Source organism: Pieris napi, chromosome 2 (assembly GCF_905475465.1).
Source record: "Pieris napi chromosome 2, ilPieNapi1.2, whole genome shotgun sequence".
NCBI lineage: Eukaryota > Metazoa > Arthropoda > Insecta > Lepidoptera > Pieridae > Pieris > Pieris napi.
In genome coordinates this window covers 8,067,040-8,087,600 of record NC_062235.1, presented here as the reverse complement: position 1 = coordinate 8,087,600, position 20,561 = coordinate 8,067,040, and the positions used below count along the sequence as shown (strand labels likewise).

At 30.5% G+C, this 20,561-nt stretch overlaps 1 protein-coding gene across 1 annotated transcript; it reads right to left on the bottom strand.

Annotated features, from left to right (window-relative positions):
• Positions 1–5,195: 5,195 nt before the first annotated feature.
• Positions 5,196–20,224, bottom strand: LOC125060920. The gene is made up of 6 exons (XM_047666038.1): positions 20,130–20,224; positions 13,840–13,952; positions 11,097–11,288; positions 7,306–7,558; positions 6,260–6,713; positions 5,196–6,030 (listed from the first exon to the last, which is right to left on the bottom strand). The coding sequence occupies exons 2-5, from the start codon at positions 13,929–13,931 to the stop codon at positions 6,354–6,356; spliced, it is 897 nt and encodes a 298-aa protein (XP_047521994.1). The 5' UTR covers positions 13,932–13,952; positions 20,130–20,224; the 3' UTR covers positions 5,196–6,030; positions 6,260–6,353.
• Positions 20,225–20,561: the final 337 nt, after the last annotated feature.

Below are 20,561 nucleotides of genomic sequence, written 5' to 3'. Positions count from 1 at the left end.
TACTCAATGAAGCACTCTACGAGGGTTGCTAACTACATTGTAAAAACAAATCTCCCAATTATAAGTCAATATATGATTCAATTGGGTTAATTTTAATACTTTTTATTGTCGTTTAGCAATGTCATAGGTAATTTGTCGTTTAAAAGCATATTTATTATAATAACATAAGGTATAAAAGAAAAATAATTAAAATAAAAATAAATATAAAAATATCTTTTATCTTTTACAAATCTTAACAGGTTGCCAAGGCTTCCCAGAAAGGTATCAATGGATACTTATGATGGGAAAACCTCGCTTACGTGAACACGATATCGGATCTATGTGTGTGAGTGTTCGCATGTATGTTTGCGGTGTGCGGTGTGCGGTGTGTTCGTTTGTGAAGGTGTAAGAATGGGCCACATATACCTACTAATATGTTGTGTGTCTGTATGTACATTAGGCATCTATCAAATTCAAACTAATAAAACCAAAATATTTTCCACGTCATCGTAGTTCCAATCAGTCATATTTTTCTTACACTCGTACAGTTGCGTTGGGTTAATTAATAATACGGTTTATTTTGGTATAAAATCTTACGGTTACAGATATTGCAGATACGGGTGCAGCCGCTCATGCAAGGGATGCAAAGGTGAATCTTGCACAAATGCCTCAGATATTGTTGACAACATGTGAAACTGTGAAAAACGAGAGAACTGTAAAAGAGAAAAAAATGCCATAATGCCGTTTTAGTAGACAAACGAAGCAGCCGCTGCAACTTTTGTAACACGTGTTTTTTAAATATACAATAAAAAATTGAAAAAAAAAATCTATACTATAAGTATATGGTTGTTTTTGTTAATTTCAGAAGTCTTAGAAAAAAAATATAAAAAAGTTTAAAAATTTGTTTATAACAAATTGATGTTAATAGACAATAGAATTGTTGATAAAAAAAAATATTTTTTTTGTTACTTTATAGAGGACTGTCAATAATGATTTTTAGTAAAAAAATAATTTCTTAACTAATTATTTAAACAATAGAAATAGAAAAAAACGATTATATACAATTAAAAATTGTTATTAAGGAAACAATTTTTTTTTAATCATAATATTTGTAATGTTATAAAGTTGTGATTTTTTTTTAAATATTGATTTAATCCATTTTTTTTCTAAAAAATTTATCAACAAACGGCGGGAATTTTTTTTTTACAAATCAATAAATATCTTGTATTAAAAAAAACGACAATATGAAGATTAAGAAAAAAAAATTTTTTTTAACAATTACTTGGATTTTTCAGTTTTTGTTCAAGTAAAACAATTATAATTATAAACAAAGTATAAATATTTTAACTTAACTTTTGTGGCGCGATCTTGTTAAGTATGAATGTAACGACCATTAATTAAATATTTTTTTTACTTACAATTAAGACGGTAGTTCGAGAAAATTTTGTTAGTTAACAATAATTGTTTAACTTGTTGCAAAATTAACTTTAAGTAGAATTTCTAACGGGAATAAATTAGTTATAGAGTCCAGAACTCTGTGTGAGTTCGAAAAGTGAGTTACAGAATCGCAGGGCTGAACACTCCATAATTTTTAGTAAAAATATTCAATACCTTAAATAAATTAATTCATGTGCCGTACTCGCTTTTGACGCCACGCGTGCAACCTAAAAATGTCGCGCGCAGACCTATTTTCAGCGCTAAATTAAAATTATAAATAATGGAGATAGAGTTCCTAAAGAAATTTTTTATTGGAAATTTCCTCTTCTTTCAGAATCTTTTTTTGAAATTTCTTAAATATTAATAGTTTATGAAATACAGTCAAAACCGGTTATAACGACATTGAAGGGACCGTATAGTTGCCGACGTTATATCCGATAGTCGTTATAAGCAATGTCATATATTATATATACACAAGTATAGTTCATATGTATGTACAATACATACAAGTTATATTATCATAGTTATCTATCTAGAATAGGTAGGTATGGGTTATAATATGGTATGTTAATATTATAATATGTAAACGAGTCAAAAAAGAAACAAAAATATTCATTTTGGTCTGTTTTATTTTAGCCCAGTCTCAAATATTTTTTGCATTTTACGTTTCATACTCCTCAAGGTATGAGTATCACCAGTATCAAACTGTTCGTTAAAGGCAACAAATTTTTGCAAAATCGTTACAGCGTTAAGAGTCTCGGAAATCGTTGTTGGCTGAAACTGTTCTTTGGGAGAAAGTGCGTAGGTAATAATATGCCTAAATAATCATTCAACGCCTCTAAATAAGATTTAAAATGGTTTGTATTGTTTTGTTTTGCTGAGACAAGAAGCGGTTGGTCGTTATAGCCGATGAATATCGATAAAATGTCGTCGTTGTAAGCGATATGTCGCTGTATCCGATGTTGTTATAAGCGGTTTGTTTACTGAATAGTTTACTAGGGATTCGGACGGGACCGTACAATCTGGTTGTAATAACCGATAGGTCGTTGTAAACGATGTCGTTATAAACGGTTTTGACTGTATTGCCAAAAAACGAAATGCCATATTTTTTCATCTTTAATTGTGTATAACTTTTGCAATTTTTTATTTGCTAATACACGCTTTTGGCACATTTTTCTAGGCGTCATTCCGTATCCAATGAGCAGTATCTCTATTTGGTACCATTTTCAACTTGTCGACTAGACTACCATTCAAATGTAGTCTGTCTAAAGCATTATCTAAAATAACTACAAAACTAAAAAATAAACGCAAATGCTGTACTGAAAACTGTCAATAGCAACCCCGAAAACACGGTTAGCCGCTCGCCAATATGTGTTTAATTAATGATACTACAGTATCGGATCCATGAAAACAAGCTCTAAATCAATTCACTACTGACTCCACAAAATTTCTCGCTTCGCAACGGTGCTGCACTTTACATACAATGCCCCATTGTTTGACAACATTTTTAAAAGGAATAGATAAATTAACCATATGATGCGTTACTTCCTTATTCATTAAAAAGTAATAAATAATTAATACTCATCGATCTATTTTCATCACGGCGGAAACAGAATTTGACAGAAAAATTAAAGAGTTTAGTTAAAGGAGTGAAATTTTACTATTTTATGAATAAACAATAGGGGTTTATGTTTTAAATAGTACTAGATATTATACTTTGTAAAACTAAACCATGTAATGTAAAATATTAAACAGGAATGACAGAATGCATTCCTATCGAACCTCTCTTTGCGAATCGAAAAGCGCATTCTCTACATCGCATTTCCTGAGCATCTCCTCGTGGGCAATCAATCTGGCAATCAGTTCCACTACGTGTTTTGGAACACCCATCTCTCTTAGGATTTTCCATAAGCTATCCCATCTTATGCAGTTGAAAGCCTTGTAATAATAAAGAAAACACATAATCATGGGCACGTTGAGTTCTCTGCTTTTTTCTAAGAGTTGCCTGGTGTTTCCACGGCCTGACGTTTGCTATTTTTCGCTGCTTTGCTGATTTTAAGCATCTGAGAACTACGTGGAGCATGAGCTTACTACCGTGCGACAGAAGAGCTACTTTTCGATAATTTTCGCACTTCTTTATCGAGCCTTTCTTGTTCAAAAGTACACAGTTTACAGATAAGTAAAGTTACACTATAAAATTAATTAAGGATCACAATGTAAACACAATTTGTCGAAAAGAATTTTTCGATTGAGAGAGTGCTAATAGACTAATTTAGTTTTTATGAATAAAGGTATAATATAATACTTAAATACAATAAAAATCAAACATTGAGATATTGGCAGGAAGCACTAGTGAAGTCATATGGAAAATGTGCTTATTATAATAGCATTCCCATCATTCATAGCACATCTTCTATGATATGAACACTGTCTTCCTCTTCCACGAGTAATCCTTCATTATCAATAATAAAATATTGTGTAAAGCAGCAGATGCAATAATAATATCTGATATGTTTTATATTTTGATCCCCATTCTCTCTGTATGCAACATACTTTTCTCATCCCAAATGTCCGTTCTACAACAGGGTATTGATCACCAGCAGCACTTGGAAGGCGTAACGGTACGGTATTAACAAGTACGGTAGACAGGGGCACCCACTTTCACCAAAAAGTTTTCTGTTAAACACTCTTTGCGTAAATTTAAAATTAAGCCACTCATCGGTAAAATTATACGTAGCACACATGCCAGCCCATCTTGCAAATTAATCACTAAAGTAACCAGTAGGTCCATCGACAGCCCGTAATAAGATTGTAAATCTCAAAATATGCAATATTGATTCAAATATTGTTTTTTTATGACTTACATGACCATTATTAGAAAAACAAATGATTTTCTATTTCTTTTAGCTTTATAATGCAGTACCTACTGACCATATTGCGCATCGTCTACCCTTGAAAAAGTCTTGATAAAGATATAAATAAAATAAAATTTTTATGCAATAAAATTTAATTGAATATTTACAAAACTGTATAAAAATTACAATAATAATTTGGTTCCATTTAAAACTATAGGTACAAAAATATTTTTAGGTCAACAATATTCAATTTTACACGTTAAGGTATAAAAAATAATCTATGGTAACTATAACATTAATATACAATTTGTCAATTTCAAATGTTAACAGATTTAAATTTTTTAACACATTCAGTCAAATTATTATAAAGTGAAAATGTGCCACCAATAATACAGAAACCCGAAAGTCTTACAAAGACACAAATCTTTGTTTCGAATAAAAAATGAGGCTAGTATTTATTTACATCACTGGCTCATAATAATATATGAACCCGCCTTACAATTTGGCAACTGTTCGCTCACATCATGCCAAGATTTGATATTTACAGTAATGAAAGCCTAACCAGTTACCTAATTAATAATCTAAATTATATCTAAACAGGTCACCTAAAAAGTTTTAAAAATAAAACAACGGCTTTTCCAGTAAAGAAAATTACGAATCCATATGAAATTACAAATTATGTGTTTGAGTCGTAAATTTTTCTTAACTAAGCGCATGAATTCTAAAGAATAATTTACGATTTGTCTTAATTATAACTGGTTCCAAAAACACAGAATGGTCTATATCACTCGGGTGCTACACAAAATGTTGCTACAATTTGTATAGAAAGAAACCTCAATCAAATACCAAGAAACTAATGGCGCTACGACCTTTTTAGATCGGGGCCTAAGATTTTTATATCTGTTTCGTGATCCTTTTTTCTTGCTAATTGGCAAGTAGGTGATCAGCCTTCTGTGTCTGGCACGGTTTCCTCACAATGTTTACCTTCACGATATGAACGAGTGTTAATTTCGCTCATAGAGAGTTCATTAGTGCCCATCCGGGGATCGAACCCACGACCTCAGGGAGAAGAGTCTCACGTTGAAGCCACTAAACTGCTCTGCAATAAAATACGCGACAAAAGAAAAATACTACGCGTAATATGAGTAAATATTACTTGTATAAATAACTAAAAGTATGTTTGTTGTCACTTGCTCTTAAAATTGGAAGATATTATTATATAAAGATATTTTTTTGTGTTTATTACAATTTGGTGAATCGAATAGAGTCAAGAAAATACTTAATTTGAATAACCGGTAAATATAATAAATTTTAATTAGAAGGAAATGCTGACGCACGGAAGATATCTGTGGCTCCACCACAGTCCCAATACAAATAGGTTGTTTAATGTATTATAGACACACTGCACAGACATATTATAGTTTACAAAATGGTAAATAGGTACAAATAGCGACACTTACACTTACCTATCAAGAAATATTTGGTTGGCTTTCAATATACGTAATACGCATTTTCTCTTAATATAAAAATACAACTTGAGCGTTATAAAAAGAACTCGTCTTTTTTCCGAGAAATCGTCCTTTATTGAATCTATTTCAAGCCTATATAAACGTACTCCACCTTCTTATAAAACATGAATCAAAGTCAGTACCACGTTTGTTACTATGGTTACGATGTTGATTCTATATAAAAAGAATGGTAAGCTTAGCAACGAATATCGTAAAATCTTTAGCCTATTATAAGGCCGAAAAGTAAGACTCTTGCCCTGTTTCACAATGTATGGATAAAGTACCAAATAGCTATGCAACACGTAAATTATTTGGAAGATAAATTGTGGTATTTGACATTCATCGGACTCATAACTTATGATGGACTTTTTGTGACGAATAGCGCTATCTGACAGTCGTGAAACGCAACAATAGTGTTTATCCTACCAATAAGTAATAAATAGCTAATTCGGAACTTATCCGTACATTGTGAAACAGACCCTTAGACTAGAACTGTCAAGATAAAATGTCAAATAGAAATTAAGAAATCGAACAACTATAACTACGAAGCTATGTGTCTTTTTGGAAATTATAATCAATCAATATCAATACCCCTGAATGAACTAGTAAGAGTAGCAAATAACCCTTTGCTTGGCTTCTTTATTCTCTTAGTTTCGTCCGTTTTGTATATTTCCGACTCCATAAGCCATTCCCTATATTCAGTCTCCATACTATGTTTCTGTTCCTCATGAAGGTCTTTGACTGATCGAAGTGGGCCGCCATAATCTTCGGGCAAGTATTCTAAGTCTACTACGGAGGCTGGTCCATCAGATGAGAAATTGAGAAGGTTATAGAGGTTGGAATGAATGAGGGGCTTGACTAAGCACATGACTTGATTGATGAAGGAAACTGTGTGAACAACGTGAATCTTTTTAAGGCGCGCTGGGTGGGCTACCTGCAATTTTGATTGAATATTTAAATGTTTGTACGGGAATAGTATCATTTTGTATTTCAAATACATAAATTATTATTATTTTTTTCCAAATTGTATTGTCCTTGTAAGTATTGCAAAAAGATAATAATTTTATCTACCCATTTTCATCAATTCAATTCATACTACAGTTATCTAATTTATTATGCATTCAAACAACTAAAATTGATAGTGTTTCCGTGTTTCGATACAACCTCGGTCAAAAAACGCCACTATATTTTGTTATATTATGTGACTGTACGAAGATAAAAAAAAACTTTATACAGGACTTCTTCGTGGTCCACTTAAAGCTTAAAGTTCCACAATATTACTGTTTAGAAGAGAAACAAACTAATAAATGTAGATGTAAAGAACTTTCATATTTCTTGTACTTGATTATATCTTTAGAGGAGATAAGTGAAAATATAGGCGAGTAATATATAAATAGGCGAGTCACCTGCAGTCAAACTGCGTAAGCAGTTTTGCGGGGCATGGTTTGATTTAAGGTGTAACTTTTTTGTGAATAAATATATTTAAAATAATAATAATAAAAATAATCTAGTAAATTATTACTTACTTGAATATACTGCATAAAAGCTCTTAGGGCGGGTAGAGTTACTCTGGTCAAATGTCCAATACTACATCCTTTCATATCGAAAATCACAATATATCCTTCAGAGAGGCCGTCTACTGACAGTTTGATATCATTAAACATGCAGAAGACTCTCACTGCGTCTGCGAAGCACAACTTGCTATAATCTGTGTCTGCCAGACGGTATAACAGAATATGGTGTCCTTCCGGTGTTACTTTGGGTAACGCCACCATTTGCCTGGAATGTAAGGAAAAGATGTAAAAACATTGTGCTATATATGTAGATGGAAATATACAAAGAAAAAAATTATTTAGGCAGTTATAAAATTTTGTTGCAGGTTTTAAAAGTAGTCGAGCAAACTGTAGGTGGTTTTCGAAGCAAATTAACAACAACAGTTATATAACTGACTAGTAGACTCGTCACTCGGCCAAGCGTTGCTGTGGCTAAGATTTTTGTTATATTACATAGTAGTAAACTATTCAAAAGAAAAGGCAGGAGAACACCAATCCACCATGCTTTTTTGGTGGTTATGCCATTAAGTTGTAGCTTATGTGAAACGTTGGTAATTATTTTGATAAGGATCAATACCTAGGTACGAATAAAGAGCCTTTTCGAAACGAAAAGAGAAACTCCCGAGTGACATAGACTGTCACTCGGGAGTGTTTCTCTTTTAATAGTGTAGCTTGCCAACGGTGAAAGAATTTTTGAAATCGGTCCAGTAGTTTCGGAGCCTATTCATTTCAAACAAACAAAAAATCAAACCTTTCCTCTTTATAATATTAGTATAGATTAATTGATTTGTCGTTGGTTGGTAACTTGTACTGTTTACTTTAAATCTAAGAACTGGCAACTGTACTATTGGACAGTTGGTTTATCTAAGGATTTGAAGCCAGAAGCATCATACAAAATGCATTATGTGCACGTATAACTTCCGTGTTACACAATATCATGCAACAATACTCTACGTTCTACACGCTAGTTTCATATTAACCGTTATTAAGCCTTCACGAACGTTTACAGTTAGATACTTGAGACACAGTTATTATATGGAGTAAACGTCATCTCAATTATTTTAATTGTGCCTTACATGCTTTTCAAGTTCTGTATAAATCAAAATTACATGCTAATTTTCAATAAGTAACAAACGAGTCTAATATGCAATAAGTAGATGCAGCTGTATAAGATCCCTAAGCGTGTCAATTGGAAGATCAAGCTGAGCAAAATATAGTCTATGCAAAACTCTTTACTTTATAAAACGAAAACATAAGGCTCCGTTTCTTAAAAATTATATAATTTTACAGTAGGTAATCTATAAATAAAATAATAGTAAAAATATGAAACAGGAACTTTTGAACCACAATCTAAATACGTGAATAATACATACACCTATTCAAAATTTTAATCAAATGTCAAGGAATGGTAAAATTTCCACAACGATATGATATTCTAAACTTAATTTAATTATTGACAATCTCGGCTGGAGCATTGTAAAAGTTCTTTAAGGAAAAATAGCTTCACAGCTCTTGAAAGTAGATTTAAGTTTGGTGTATGAGGATATAGGAAACTTAGGTTAATACCTTACTCGTATAAGTTTCCTATTTTAACCATTCCTATTGTTTTAACTAAAGTACTCACACTCTCAATGAAAATAGTAGGTACTTGAATCAAAAATACTGACTTTAATTTTTATAAATAAATACCAAATCAACTAATCGTCAACAAAATAGTGGTTGCCTGGAAGAGATCGCTTGAAAGGGATACTATATTTTTATATATATCCCTTATAAAATATACAAAGAAAAATAAAAAACTGAGCGTTATGAACAAACGACTTTGGCCAGAATTAAGGGAATAAAAATAACGAATATTCAACCAACATAACAATTCCATCCAAATTTATAGTATTCTTGAACTAACAATAAAAATTTACATAACGTACAATATGACCATTGACCAGGTTACATTTATATTCATACCTACTATGTATAACAAAATAAACGGACGTCGTAATGAATTCTACCAAAACATAATACCATTATGTAACTATATTATGTAACTATATATAATTGTAATAATTTATAAGATAGTAACGCGATAAAAATCAATGAAAAGACTGTTTTTTTTGTTACTTAAAAAATATGCAGAATGTACATAGGCTGCACTAAAAGTATCGGGAATGGAATAATACCACTGTTCCTGTCATATTTAAATCTTTTTAACTGAAAACTCCTTTTTTTCAATCGAGTACCATTTATTTTTTTAAAAAAAGATTCTCGGTCTTTTCACAAAGTTTTGTCAAACTTGTTTAGGAGAAAATGGAATTGACTCGAGAAAATACAAGACCGATGATTTATTATGACTTTCGAAGTGGTTTATCACAAAAACAGTATGTTGACCGGATGATTTCTGCATTTGGTGATGAAGCCCCATCCAAAAACACAATTTATCGCTGGTTTGCTGAATTTCAACGTGGACGTGTCAAGCTCAGTGATGATCCCCGTCAAGGTCGTCCAAAAACTTCAGTCACCCAAGAAAACGTTGATGCTGTGCGGAAGCTGATTGAGGAAGATCGACATGTGACATACCGCGAAATTCAGGCAACTTTAGACATTAGCATGAGTCAAATACAAATAATCTTGCATGAACAATTAGGTGTAAAAAAGTTGTTTTCCCGATGGATACCGCATTCGCTCTGTGAAGAGCAAAAAGCGGATCGCGTTACTTGGTGCGTCAGAACTCTCGAAAGATTCCACGCAGGATCCTCAAATGCTTTATACAACATCGTATCAGGAGACGAATCCTGGATATACGCGTCCGAACCCGAAACAAAAAACTGTCACGAGTTTGGGTGTTCGAAAATGAGGTAAAGCAAACGAAAATTGTTCGTTCACGGAGTGTTGCAAAAAAAATGGTGGCCACGTCTGTCTCCAAAACCGGCCATGTTGCGACTATTCCTCTTGAGGGACAAAGAACGGTTAATGCAGAATGGTATGCTAGCATTTGTTTGTCCCAGGTCGTTTCTGAACTCCGTAAAGAGAACTGCAACCGCCGCATCATCCTCCATCTCGACAATGCGAGTTCTCACACCGCGCACAGAACAAAAGAGTTTTTAGAGCAAGAAAACATAGAATTATTAGACCATCCGCAGTAAAGCCCCGACCTAAGCCCTAATGATTACTATTCTTTCCCTAAAATAAAGAATAAATTGCGTGGTCAGAGATTTTCATCACTTGAAGAAGCTGTGGACGCCAACAAAACGGCCATTTTGGAGACCCCGAACTTCCGAATAGAATGGTTGCTTCAATGATTGGTTCCATCGTATGAAAAATGTCTCAAATTTCGCGGAGAATACTTCGAAAAGCAATAAATACATTTTTAAATAGTAATGTTGTGTCACTTCCTTGATTCCCGAAATTTTCTGTGCCGCCCGCGTACAGTAAGTTTTAAGAGGCTTCAATTAGTTTAATGTAAATTAATCATCGTGAGACGGACACGAGATTGTTAAAGTGCTAACATTAAATATCTACATGAATCCTATTATAAATGCGTTTTATAATTATATAAGAGATATAAATATACCTCATTTTTATTTTAAATACGTTTTAATTGCACTCTGACATTTCTTTTCGATTACGTTAGATTGTGTCTACGCTGTGATATAAAGAGACCATTGAATTGTAGATAAAAAGGTGCAAATACTATTGACATATATAGGTAATATTGACTGATTTATTTTTATGAATGAAAGTATTTACGTCTTAAAAAGATAACTTACGTCACTTCCAGAATGACTTTATTTTTTGGCAGCAAAGGATCACGTTGTGTAAAAAGTTCAGGCGTATTGTATCTAAGAGTAAAGTAAGCTTCTATAGTGGTTTCGGATTCCTTCACCTTGTAGTAGTTAGAGTGAAGAAAAAGCACAATGAACTCATCTGATATGTACGGCAAGTGCGGCTGACTTTTCATCCTGAAACATAACATAATTTATTAAGCATGCCATCTTAATAAATTAAAATGCCATCAAATATTCTCTGTGAATTACAACAATAATAATAATATTAGCGTCACGAAGATGTGCAACGTTTTTGTCGAAGAAAAGGGAGAGCAATTGAGACCGATTGAGAGAGAGTGAGAAGGGTGAATTACCTAATATATATTCTATTTTTTAAATTAAAATTTCGTAAAGAGAATTTAAGAAATATTACTATTTTATATTTTATGCAAAATAATTTATTGAAATCTCAAATGACGATTTGTAAATTAATATGCCACGTGTTTTTAATATCAAAGAAGTAAATTAAAAAAATTTAATTTATAATTTGTATTAATTTTCGACACTTTTAATATTTTAATGACAATTAAATTCATTAAATTCCTAACATAGCTGCCTTTTTCCATCCCTGTAAGTCTCGGAAATCTAATGGTTTAGATTTGTATAAATAAGAACAAAACTTAAAAATTAGTTTGCCAAAGAAGTTTCACTTCGGACATGTGTACTTTGTACGCACGCGTTTTTTTTGTGTTATGTATGCCAATTTAAGTACCATTCAGTAAATTTCGCGATTAGAGCGGTGAACTGAAATGGAATTTCGAACAAAACAATTATCATACCACAAATAGTTGAGCTAAATAAAAAATAACTAAGTGTTAATAATTCTTTGTTACATCATGTACGTTTTTTAAAAGGGTTTTATAAATGTTCGAAATCAGAAATACTTTCGGAAAAACCATTTTAAGATAACCTTTAAAATCTGATGAAAAATTTAATTTAACCTTGCCACCTACATTTAATTCTTTATTTCTTATACCTGTTATTTATCTTATAAATGTTTTCCGTAAACCTTGAAGGAAATTATAATAAACCCTATCAAAAAATACCAGCATCATACCATTCATGTACAACGTAACGGCATTAACTGTATTTTCAAAAGCGTATTATATTGTCATTAAATCCTGTTTCGTCTCTCTTGGTTAATTAAAGGAGATTTTTTCACTCTCAGTTAAGTAAGTTTAGCATTTATATCTGTTTATACTATTATTACGAAGCGTTAAGTTATCTATCTATAAATATAATATAGCCTGCTTGTTGACCTTCGTAGTCATCGGCTAGTTTGAAACGGGAAAATTTACGATGGATGCAAAAGCCAAATGACAATTAAGTCTTGTTTGTATTACTTATACAAATATGCTAATATTCATAAAGTGACTTAGAAAATTTTAATGGATTTCTATAATTCTATCAGAAATAATCTTTTAAAGTAAGTCACTTCGTTTACGCAATCAAATTAACTTGAGTGTGGAAGTAATATTATAATTTAAAAAAAAGTAAGTGAGCTCTTAGACATTTTTATAAAGAACATTAAGGTTTTTCTTATATTTCTTTTCAGAGTTTCTGGCTATCAGCGAATGAGATTATGTCCACACTAGCCAGCATGCAATAACTGAACGGTAGATAATAAGTAAATAAGTACCCACTAGAGAAAGTACGAACGGATATTCCATTCACTATTTACATTGACGATTTCTCGTGGTTACTTATTTAGATGTTTCTTTTTAGTTTAATTTTTATAGAATAATTGTACTCATTATTGTAGTTTTGCTATTTTGCTTTGCAATTATCTTTAATTAATCAAATACGAAAGTGAGAAGGTAACAATTGTTTTATGCAACAATTATCATTTTTAAAACAAGTGCTTTTAAAATAAATTATTATATTGTTTTAAATTTTCATGAAAAGAACTTCAGTTCCTACCAAGAATAAAGCCATGGCGAAACACGATTGGAAAACTGTTTTAGACATATAGTTTTATATTCTATGCCAATATAGACAAATGTAGTCAATTTTACAATTGTAATAATTAATATCTACATACATAATATATTATATTTCCTACTTTAAATAAATAATCAACGTTGAATAAGATTAACCTAATAGATTTTTTGTTATTTAAGTATATAAAACTTGCGCTCGCTCGTACAATAATTACATTTTCAAATTAGATAATCGTAGTAGATAAAAGTCCTTTTAAGTAGCAACCTCAGGTGGCATAATATGTAGATCATAAAAAGGTCTTTACAATAATACCTACACCTACATACACTCGGTTTTTGAAATCCAATTAATTATCAGGCTAGTTCTATCCATTATATATTTTACCTGTATAAATATTACTTGTCCAAATTGCGTAAACTAATCTTAAAATTCGTAAGGACATACTATGTAACAACTATCTAGATTTGCTTTTATCAAATTGTTGTAAAATCGTACCTTTATTCAATAAATAATAAAAGATGATGTACAATGTATATATTATACTACAAAAATCGGTCATTATAATTTATAATATATGTATCACTATACTTATTGACATTACCATAATTATTTATTATTTTATTTTAAGGTAACAAGGACACCTGTGTAGTGATTGATATTTCTGAGTGAATGAAGATTTTAAAATTTTAAAAATCAATTATTTACCCAATTTCAATACTTCTTGTAATTTAATGAAAAATCTTACCATTCTCTTACTTCCTGTATTACGTCGTCGTGTCCCTCTGGAAATGGTTTTAAGCCGTATAGGAACGGGTGGGAATATTTCGTCGCCGCCATTTCTCTGCGCGGTGACTCTATCTGAAATAGGTGAATAATAGTTGTAGCAGTGGTTTGTTTAAAAAACACAGACACAAAGCCTTAATTTACTAGCCTTAGGCAACTTTCAAACCACGCATTGAAACTGAAATTCCTCAAACTTTTAAAAGGAATGAGAAATTGCCATATATTAAAGTTGTTTATTAAATTTTTATGTGTTGGCGATGCATCAAATCGTTTATTCGATACGAGCGTTTTATTCTTGTTTAGGTGTTGTACATTTCAATAAAGGTATGAATAACAGCAAATCATATATATATTTATTTATTGCTTGGCGGTGCCACAGACACTCAATATTTTATTATCCTATGAAATAACGCACTTGTCAATTAATCTATTTAGATATATGTAAGTAATAGAAAAATAATATCATTATTCCACATTTTAATGTTAGGTATTTGTGAAAGGAATGTTACCAACTCATTTTGCAATTAAATAATGGTCCAATATATTGACAAATATCAAACGAAATTAACTAACGGTGAATTCAAATTAGAAGTTAATTCACTCGACAATACCACAGTTTAAGTTTATATGTCACTGCAATTAAAATTCAATAAAGAAATATTGCTTTATAAACCAGAACAATCTAGTGATTTATTCATTTTCCTCATACATTATTACTGTCAAAGATTAAATATACATTTATATATATCCGCTTTTGTGGAGGTACTTAAACATTTTATGGTCTCCAATTCCACCGTAAGGAAGAATATTATTTTGTACACTTCAGCCTAATAAACTCAAAGTAGATAATGATCAATTAGTTTTGGTAATAACTAAAAACAAAAATATTTTACCACATTAATTTTTTTTAGTTAATAAGACATACTTATATATAAATAAGTGCAAAACCCTATAGGGTATATTATAATATAAGAGTATATATAATCTGTAATATATAATCTTAAGATAAAAATGTTCGTTACGCTGTTGCTACTAACTCCATGTAGGTACCTATGAAACGCGCAGCTCAAAATATATATCAATAGGTCCGAACTGTGGTTTAAAGGTTTAAGAAAAAATATAAAAGTACTATTATTCTTTTAATGACAATCATAACGTAAAATTAGAAAAATCATTATCTATTAATACTAAAGTTAATAATTGATATATAAAACGAATGAACAACTAATTAATAATTGGAATAGTTTTTACAATTATTTTTAGCCGCAGCACAGTTTGATAATCTTGAATAATGAGGTACATATTTAAATTAGCTTCGCAGACAAAATAGCACCTGAGGTCATGAATCATATTACAGTTGCGAGTTCGATATTCCATTACGTGGTCAGGGTCAATCCGTGACCACACGCCCACTTGACCAACTAAGGTCATTGTCCGTAGCTCTGAACGTAACAATCAGTTGACAAAATACAACAGAAATTTTTAGGACCATCGAATTCTTAGAAGAAAAATATCCCTTTAAATATCTGCATATTATACCAATGATAAGACATGATACTACACGTATTTACGTAAAAGACGATAAAAACAATGAGTCTTTCTAACAGGAGTCATTAACATTTATAAAATTTCTATCTAGGTATGCGACCACCACGTCGTATTTGATGAATTGCGCAATTACGGCAGGTGTAACATAAAATATATTGTTATCATTCCAACTGCGCGCCGGAAGTATTCGTCTGTGTGTGGCCGGAAGTTTGACTAAATGACGTTTGAACAGTTATCGATTATTTATTAAATTAATTGAAATATAATAAAAATAAATGTGAAATATAACTCGAAGTTAAGTAAAAAGGCTAAAATAAAAGTGACAATCAATAAAGATAGAGGCTGTATTAGTATTTACGAAGAAAGCAATAGGCGGAAGTATGGGCTTTTATAATTTTGAATACAGAAAAATCATTTGATGTCGTAATACGTTACTTTCTTTTTAGTTGGGCTCATCATAAATAATAACATGACAAATTCTCGCCGTGACTGGTTGACTCTCGTTTTTTGAAATTCCAAAGTAAGATTAAAATGTGTAATGTAATTCATTTTTGCTCATTAATAGGTGATATAATACGGCGATCCATTCACTAGTGTCAAACAGTAATAATTTGAAAAAATAATAATCTTAAACTCTACTGTAACAAATAAAGACGCCATTTGAAATATATTTGACACCTTTCTGAGTACACTTTTGAATTATTTAAAAGAAAAGAAAACTCGTGTGAAAATTCGCTTGGTTGAATTTATATGAACATGAATTTATGTCATTACAATTACCACCTATTGTTCAAATACGAAAATTAACCAGACCTACTTCATACCTCCTAAAACCGGATTATCACCGGTTTGACAGGTGAACAATGCAATACCTACGCATAAAAAATATCACACTTTAACACGAAAGTGCAATCATAAATTCGTAACAGAGAAAACTTGTTACGGTACTAGAATTCGGGCATCGTACGATATTACGAAATAGTCAACGATGCGTGTACACACGTAATGCCCGGAATACACTACAATCAGAAAATTATTTGGCTGAAATAGTTAAAATATCAGCGTAACAACAAATCTTTGCTTACGTAGGCGTACTCCAAATCAAAATCTTTACAAATACGGCTTAAATATAAGCTATCAAGTAGCTGAATTATCAGCGCCAGCAACAATCTTTAGTTTAACAAAAATTTTAATTTGTGTTATACCATGCGTAAATAATATTTTAATGTATTTGAATAACATATTACTAATTACTAATACTATTAATGAAACAGTAAGCTTAGATTTATAGACAATTTTAAAAAAGTGTTAGAATATTGTACTTATATGTTTATTAATAAAAACGCTATACATATTATTAGTATTAATTTACATTCTTATTATTAAAACAAAAAAAATGGACAAAAAAATTGCCAAAAAAAAGATATTTTAAAATTTAGATCTTTATAATGTTCAGAGAGACGCCTGTTACACGTGAAGTAAGTGTTACAAGCATAATATTTTTTATATCATACGGGTGAAGAAAAAGGATCATTAAAATACATAGTATAATTAACTCAACTGTTTTTGTTTCCGACTATAAAGCTTTATTTTTATCATTTTATTGAGTAATTAACAGTGTGATTAATTTGTGAAAATTGAAAAATGTACAGCAAAGACTTTCTAGGACTTAATTTATCGTAACCAATGTTAAAGAATGATATAAAAATAGCATTTGTGTTATTTACTTATTTCAAATCATAAAATATTATTTTAATATGTATACGAAGTTGTGTGTAATAAAAAACAATTATACATATCGATGAGAAATGTAATAACTCAGGCAGACAAGAGAAAACAATCAATGAATGATTATTGGAACAACCTGTTTAAAAGAGTAACTAGAAAGTCCAATGAACCGTTTTAAGATTCCTCTGACAAAGTACAATTGGAATAAAGTAATTATTGCTATATTTTTTTGACTTATCATAATACGATGAGGAATCTTGAAAATAATATAAGAGCAGTCAGGCAACTTATGCAAAAAAAGAACCATAACATAATTAAAGCGAGTAAAGAGAACGGATACATTATTCACGATTATTTCAAGGTTATCATAAGTTCTACAGTGTTGGGGTTCTCTAAAGTCTATAGTTACTGATAAAAGATACTTCGGGATAAAAGTCTATAATTGCAAAAGGCATACCATAATCATATTAAAAAGGTTGTTTAAATTTTTTGACCCATGGAAATTAACAAGTACCTACTACGTTAATTAAAAATGAAATCATCACTCGCTCAAAAAGTTATTATAGAATATAACATTTGTCAAAATTTTTCATCATAAGAGAATTGTTATCTGTATAAATTTTATACGTTCATTGGAATTCGAGTCCCTTTATTCAACACACATCCGCGTCATACAAACTCACTTTCTACAGAGAAAGTACCTACTGCCATAGAGCACATAAAATGTAGACGCATAATAGAGACAATAAATAATAATGATAGTAAAGCTATAGAGTTGTACACACTAGAGAATATCTCCAGAGATAAAATTTATATCGATAGATCTAGTAACAAGAACAAGAAGTGTTAGTTCAATTATTTAATTGTGTATTTTTATTCAATTGTTTTTATTTTGTAAATACGTACCCAATCGTTGCTAGTCGGTTCCTGATAGAATCGACTAGGAAGTTGTCAACCTGATTTATTTATTAACAAATTTAATCAGATGTAGAGGTCAAAGCATAAAATTAGCTATAAAATACTAGCTATTTATAATAACGATTTAGGATGTCTTCACCTGTCTGGTCTGTCTGATTATTCAATTAATGTTGACAGGATTTTCTAGAACATTTATGTGTATTGTATTCTTTATTCACTTTGTCTTTTATATTTATCGCCCTTTCTGCGAAAAAATCTTTTGTAATCTTACTACTAATCTATCACTACTAATTAGCTACTTTATAATATATACAGACATCTCATAACTTAACAAGCTTGAGAGATGTACTCTTCACTATGGGTCTTAAGAGCCTAGGAATTCTAAGTATGTCATGGCGACTTTAAATGGTATTTGCTTACATAGTACTACGTTAGTATGCAAGAATATGAAATATGATAATGCAACGATTATGTAAGAATAAGTTAATCACAATAAATTTTCATAACTTTCATTTTATAATGAACTCAGAAATGTATTAGAGTCAAACCACTCCTTTATCATTTTTATCGTTAGTTAAAAGTATAAAATAAATTTCGGCTTGCTATCTATATATTGTATCAAAGTTAGTCCTCTTCTAAAGCTTGAAGAAGCATCTTGATATTATGCCTATTGATTTCCATTATACTCGTACTTACATACTGATTGTCTATCTTACAACTTTTATAAGGAACTCTCTTTTTATCTCTCTATTTAGAAATGCTCTATTAAAACTAAAACGAGTATTTTAACAAATACTTTTAAAATTTTCGCATAGATTCAATTAATCTTTATATGAGTCAAAATCATCAAGTCATTAAGTATATCATACATTAATTAATTTTATTTAAATTATTACAATATTTTCAATAATTAAATACATATTTCACCATTTATTAGAATCTGATTAGATAAGAATTAATTTATATAAGAAGTATTTAAATAATAGAAATTTAATTATTCACGCGGTACAACATTCAAAATTAAACTGACGCAAACAGAATGGTGTATTAAATCTGTAGAAGACTAACTGAAATAATAACCTCATTAAAAAAACATCGTAACTTTAGCCTTCAGGGTTATCGTTATTATTATTAACGCTGAAAAAATTATTATCAGTAGACCTGCTAACCGTAAGAATTGTATGAAGTTCTTAACCATTCGGATTGACATACTACGGCGGCTTATTTGAATACTTCATACAGCGGTCCTAAAAATTCTCTACGTCCGAGAAAAGTTAGGGGACTTAATAAGAGGGTAAAGCTCTCAAGGCCATCTAAGTAGCTGTACTTTAAACATAACAGTACTTTAAATAGTGAAACTGGTATACAAACATTAAGAGACACCGCAGGTCATTTATTTCAATATAATATTTTAAAGAGCTAAAACTACAGACATCATAATAAGCTGATAATACTAACATAAAAAACAAACTAAATAATAATTGTAATAATTACATGTGTTGCAAAAATTAAACTTGATAATTAGGTCATTAGAAGTTTTTGTAGCTTGATTTACTTATAAAAAGCGCCAAAACAGCATAGATAACCAAAATGTAGCATGTTAGTATTTCCTCATTTATAATAAAGGAACATTAAAAAATCTTCAAGGCCTATTCTTATTAATTATTATTAGCCACTAATCTTGTGTACGTATATAATAAGTTGATGTAATTTTGTATTATATGTACTCTTGTATACATAATACAAAATTACATTACATTATTAATTTTGTATTATGTATACAAGAGTACATATAATACAAAATTACATCAACATTTGTTAAGCGGGTTACGTGCACAGACCCACAAAACACACACACTATCTTATGTATAAGGTTCTCTTTAAATGCATCTATACCATTTTTTATTTAAATTAATCATCATTTAGTAAAGTTCAATCAGTGCATATTTCTTATGCAAAACCAATGGCATATTCGCAAATATTTTAATGAGGAAGTGCAAAAAAACAAAATTTGTATTCTATATTAATAATATTTTTTCGTAATATAATAATACTTACTTTAAATTAATTCCGTTTGTAAAAATATTATCACTAAACGGTTTTTCACTCAGAGTAAAGACGTATGTACCGTGAAGCATACAGATCGCAACTGAATGCCAGTAAGGCTTGATAGTACGAGACTTGTGTAACTTGACAAAAAAAGTTAACTTTCTAACTACAAATTTGCGAATCCGTCGATACCAGGTACTTGAATCATGATTTAAATCGTATGACTTGACGATAATTTACTACATATATCTTTTAGCATGTATATTGGGTAAAATACTTAACCCTGACTAATGTCTATACGCAGGCCGATCTGGTAAAGGGATGTATGTTGATTAAGAGTAATAAAAGCCAGACATTAAACACATTTCTGATCACACTACAGAAATGTGTTTCCTATACTATAAGGATCACATAATTATTTATTATACAAGCGCTTTTTTT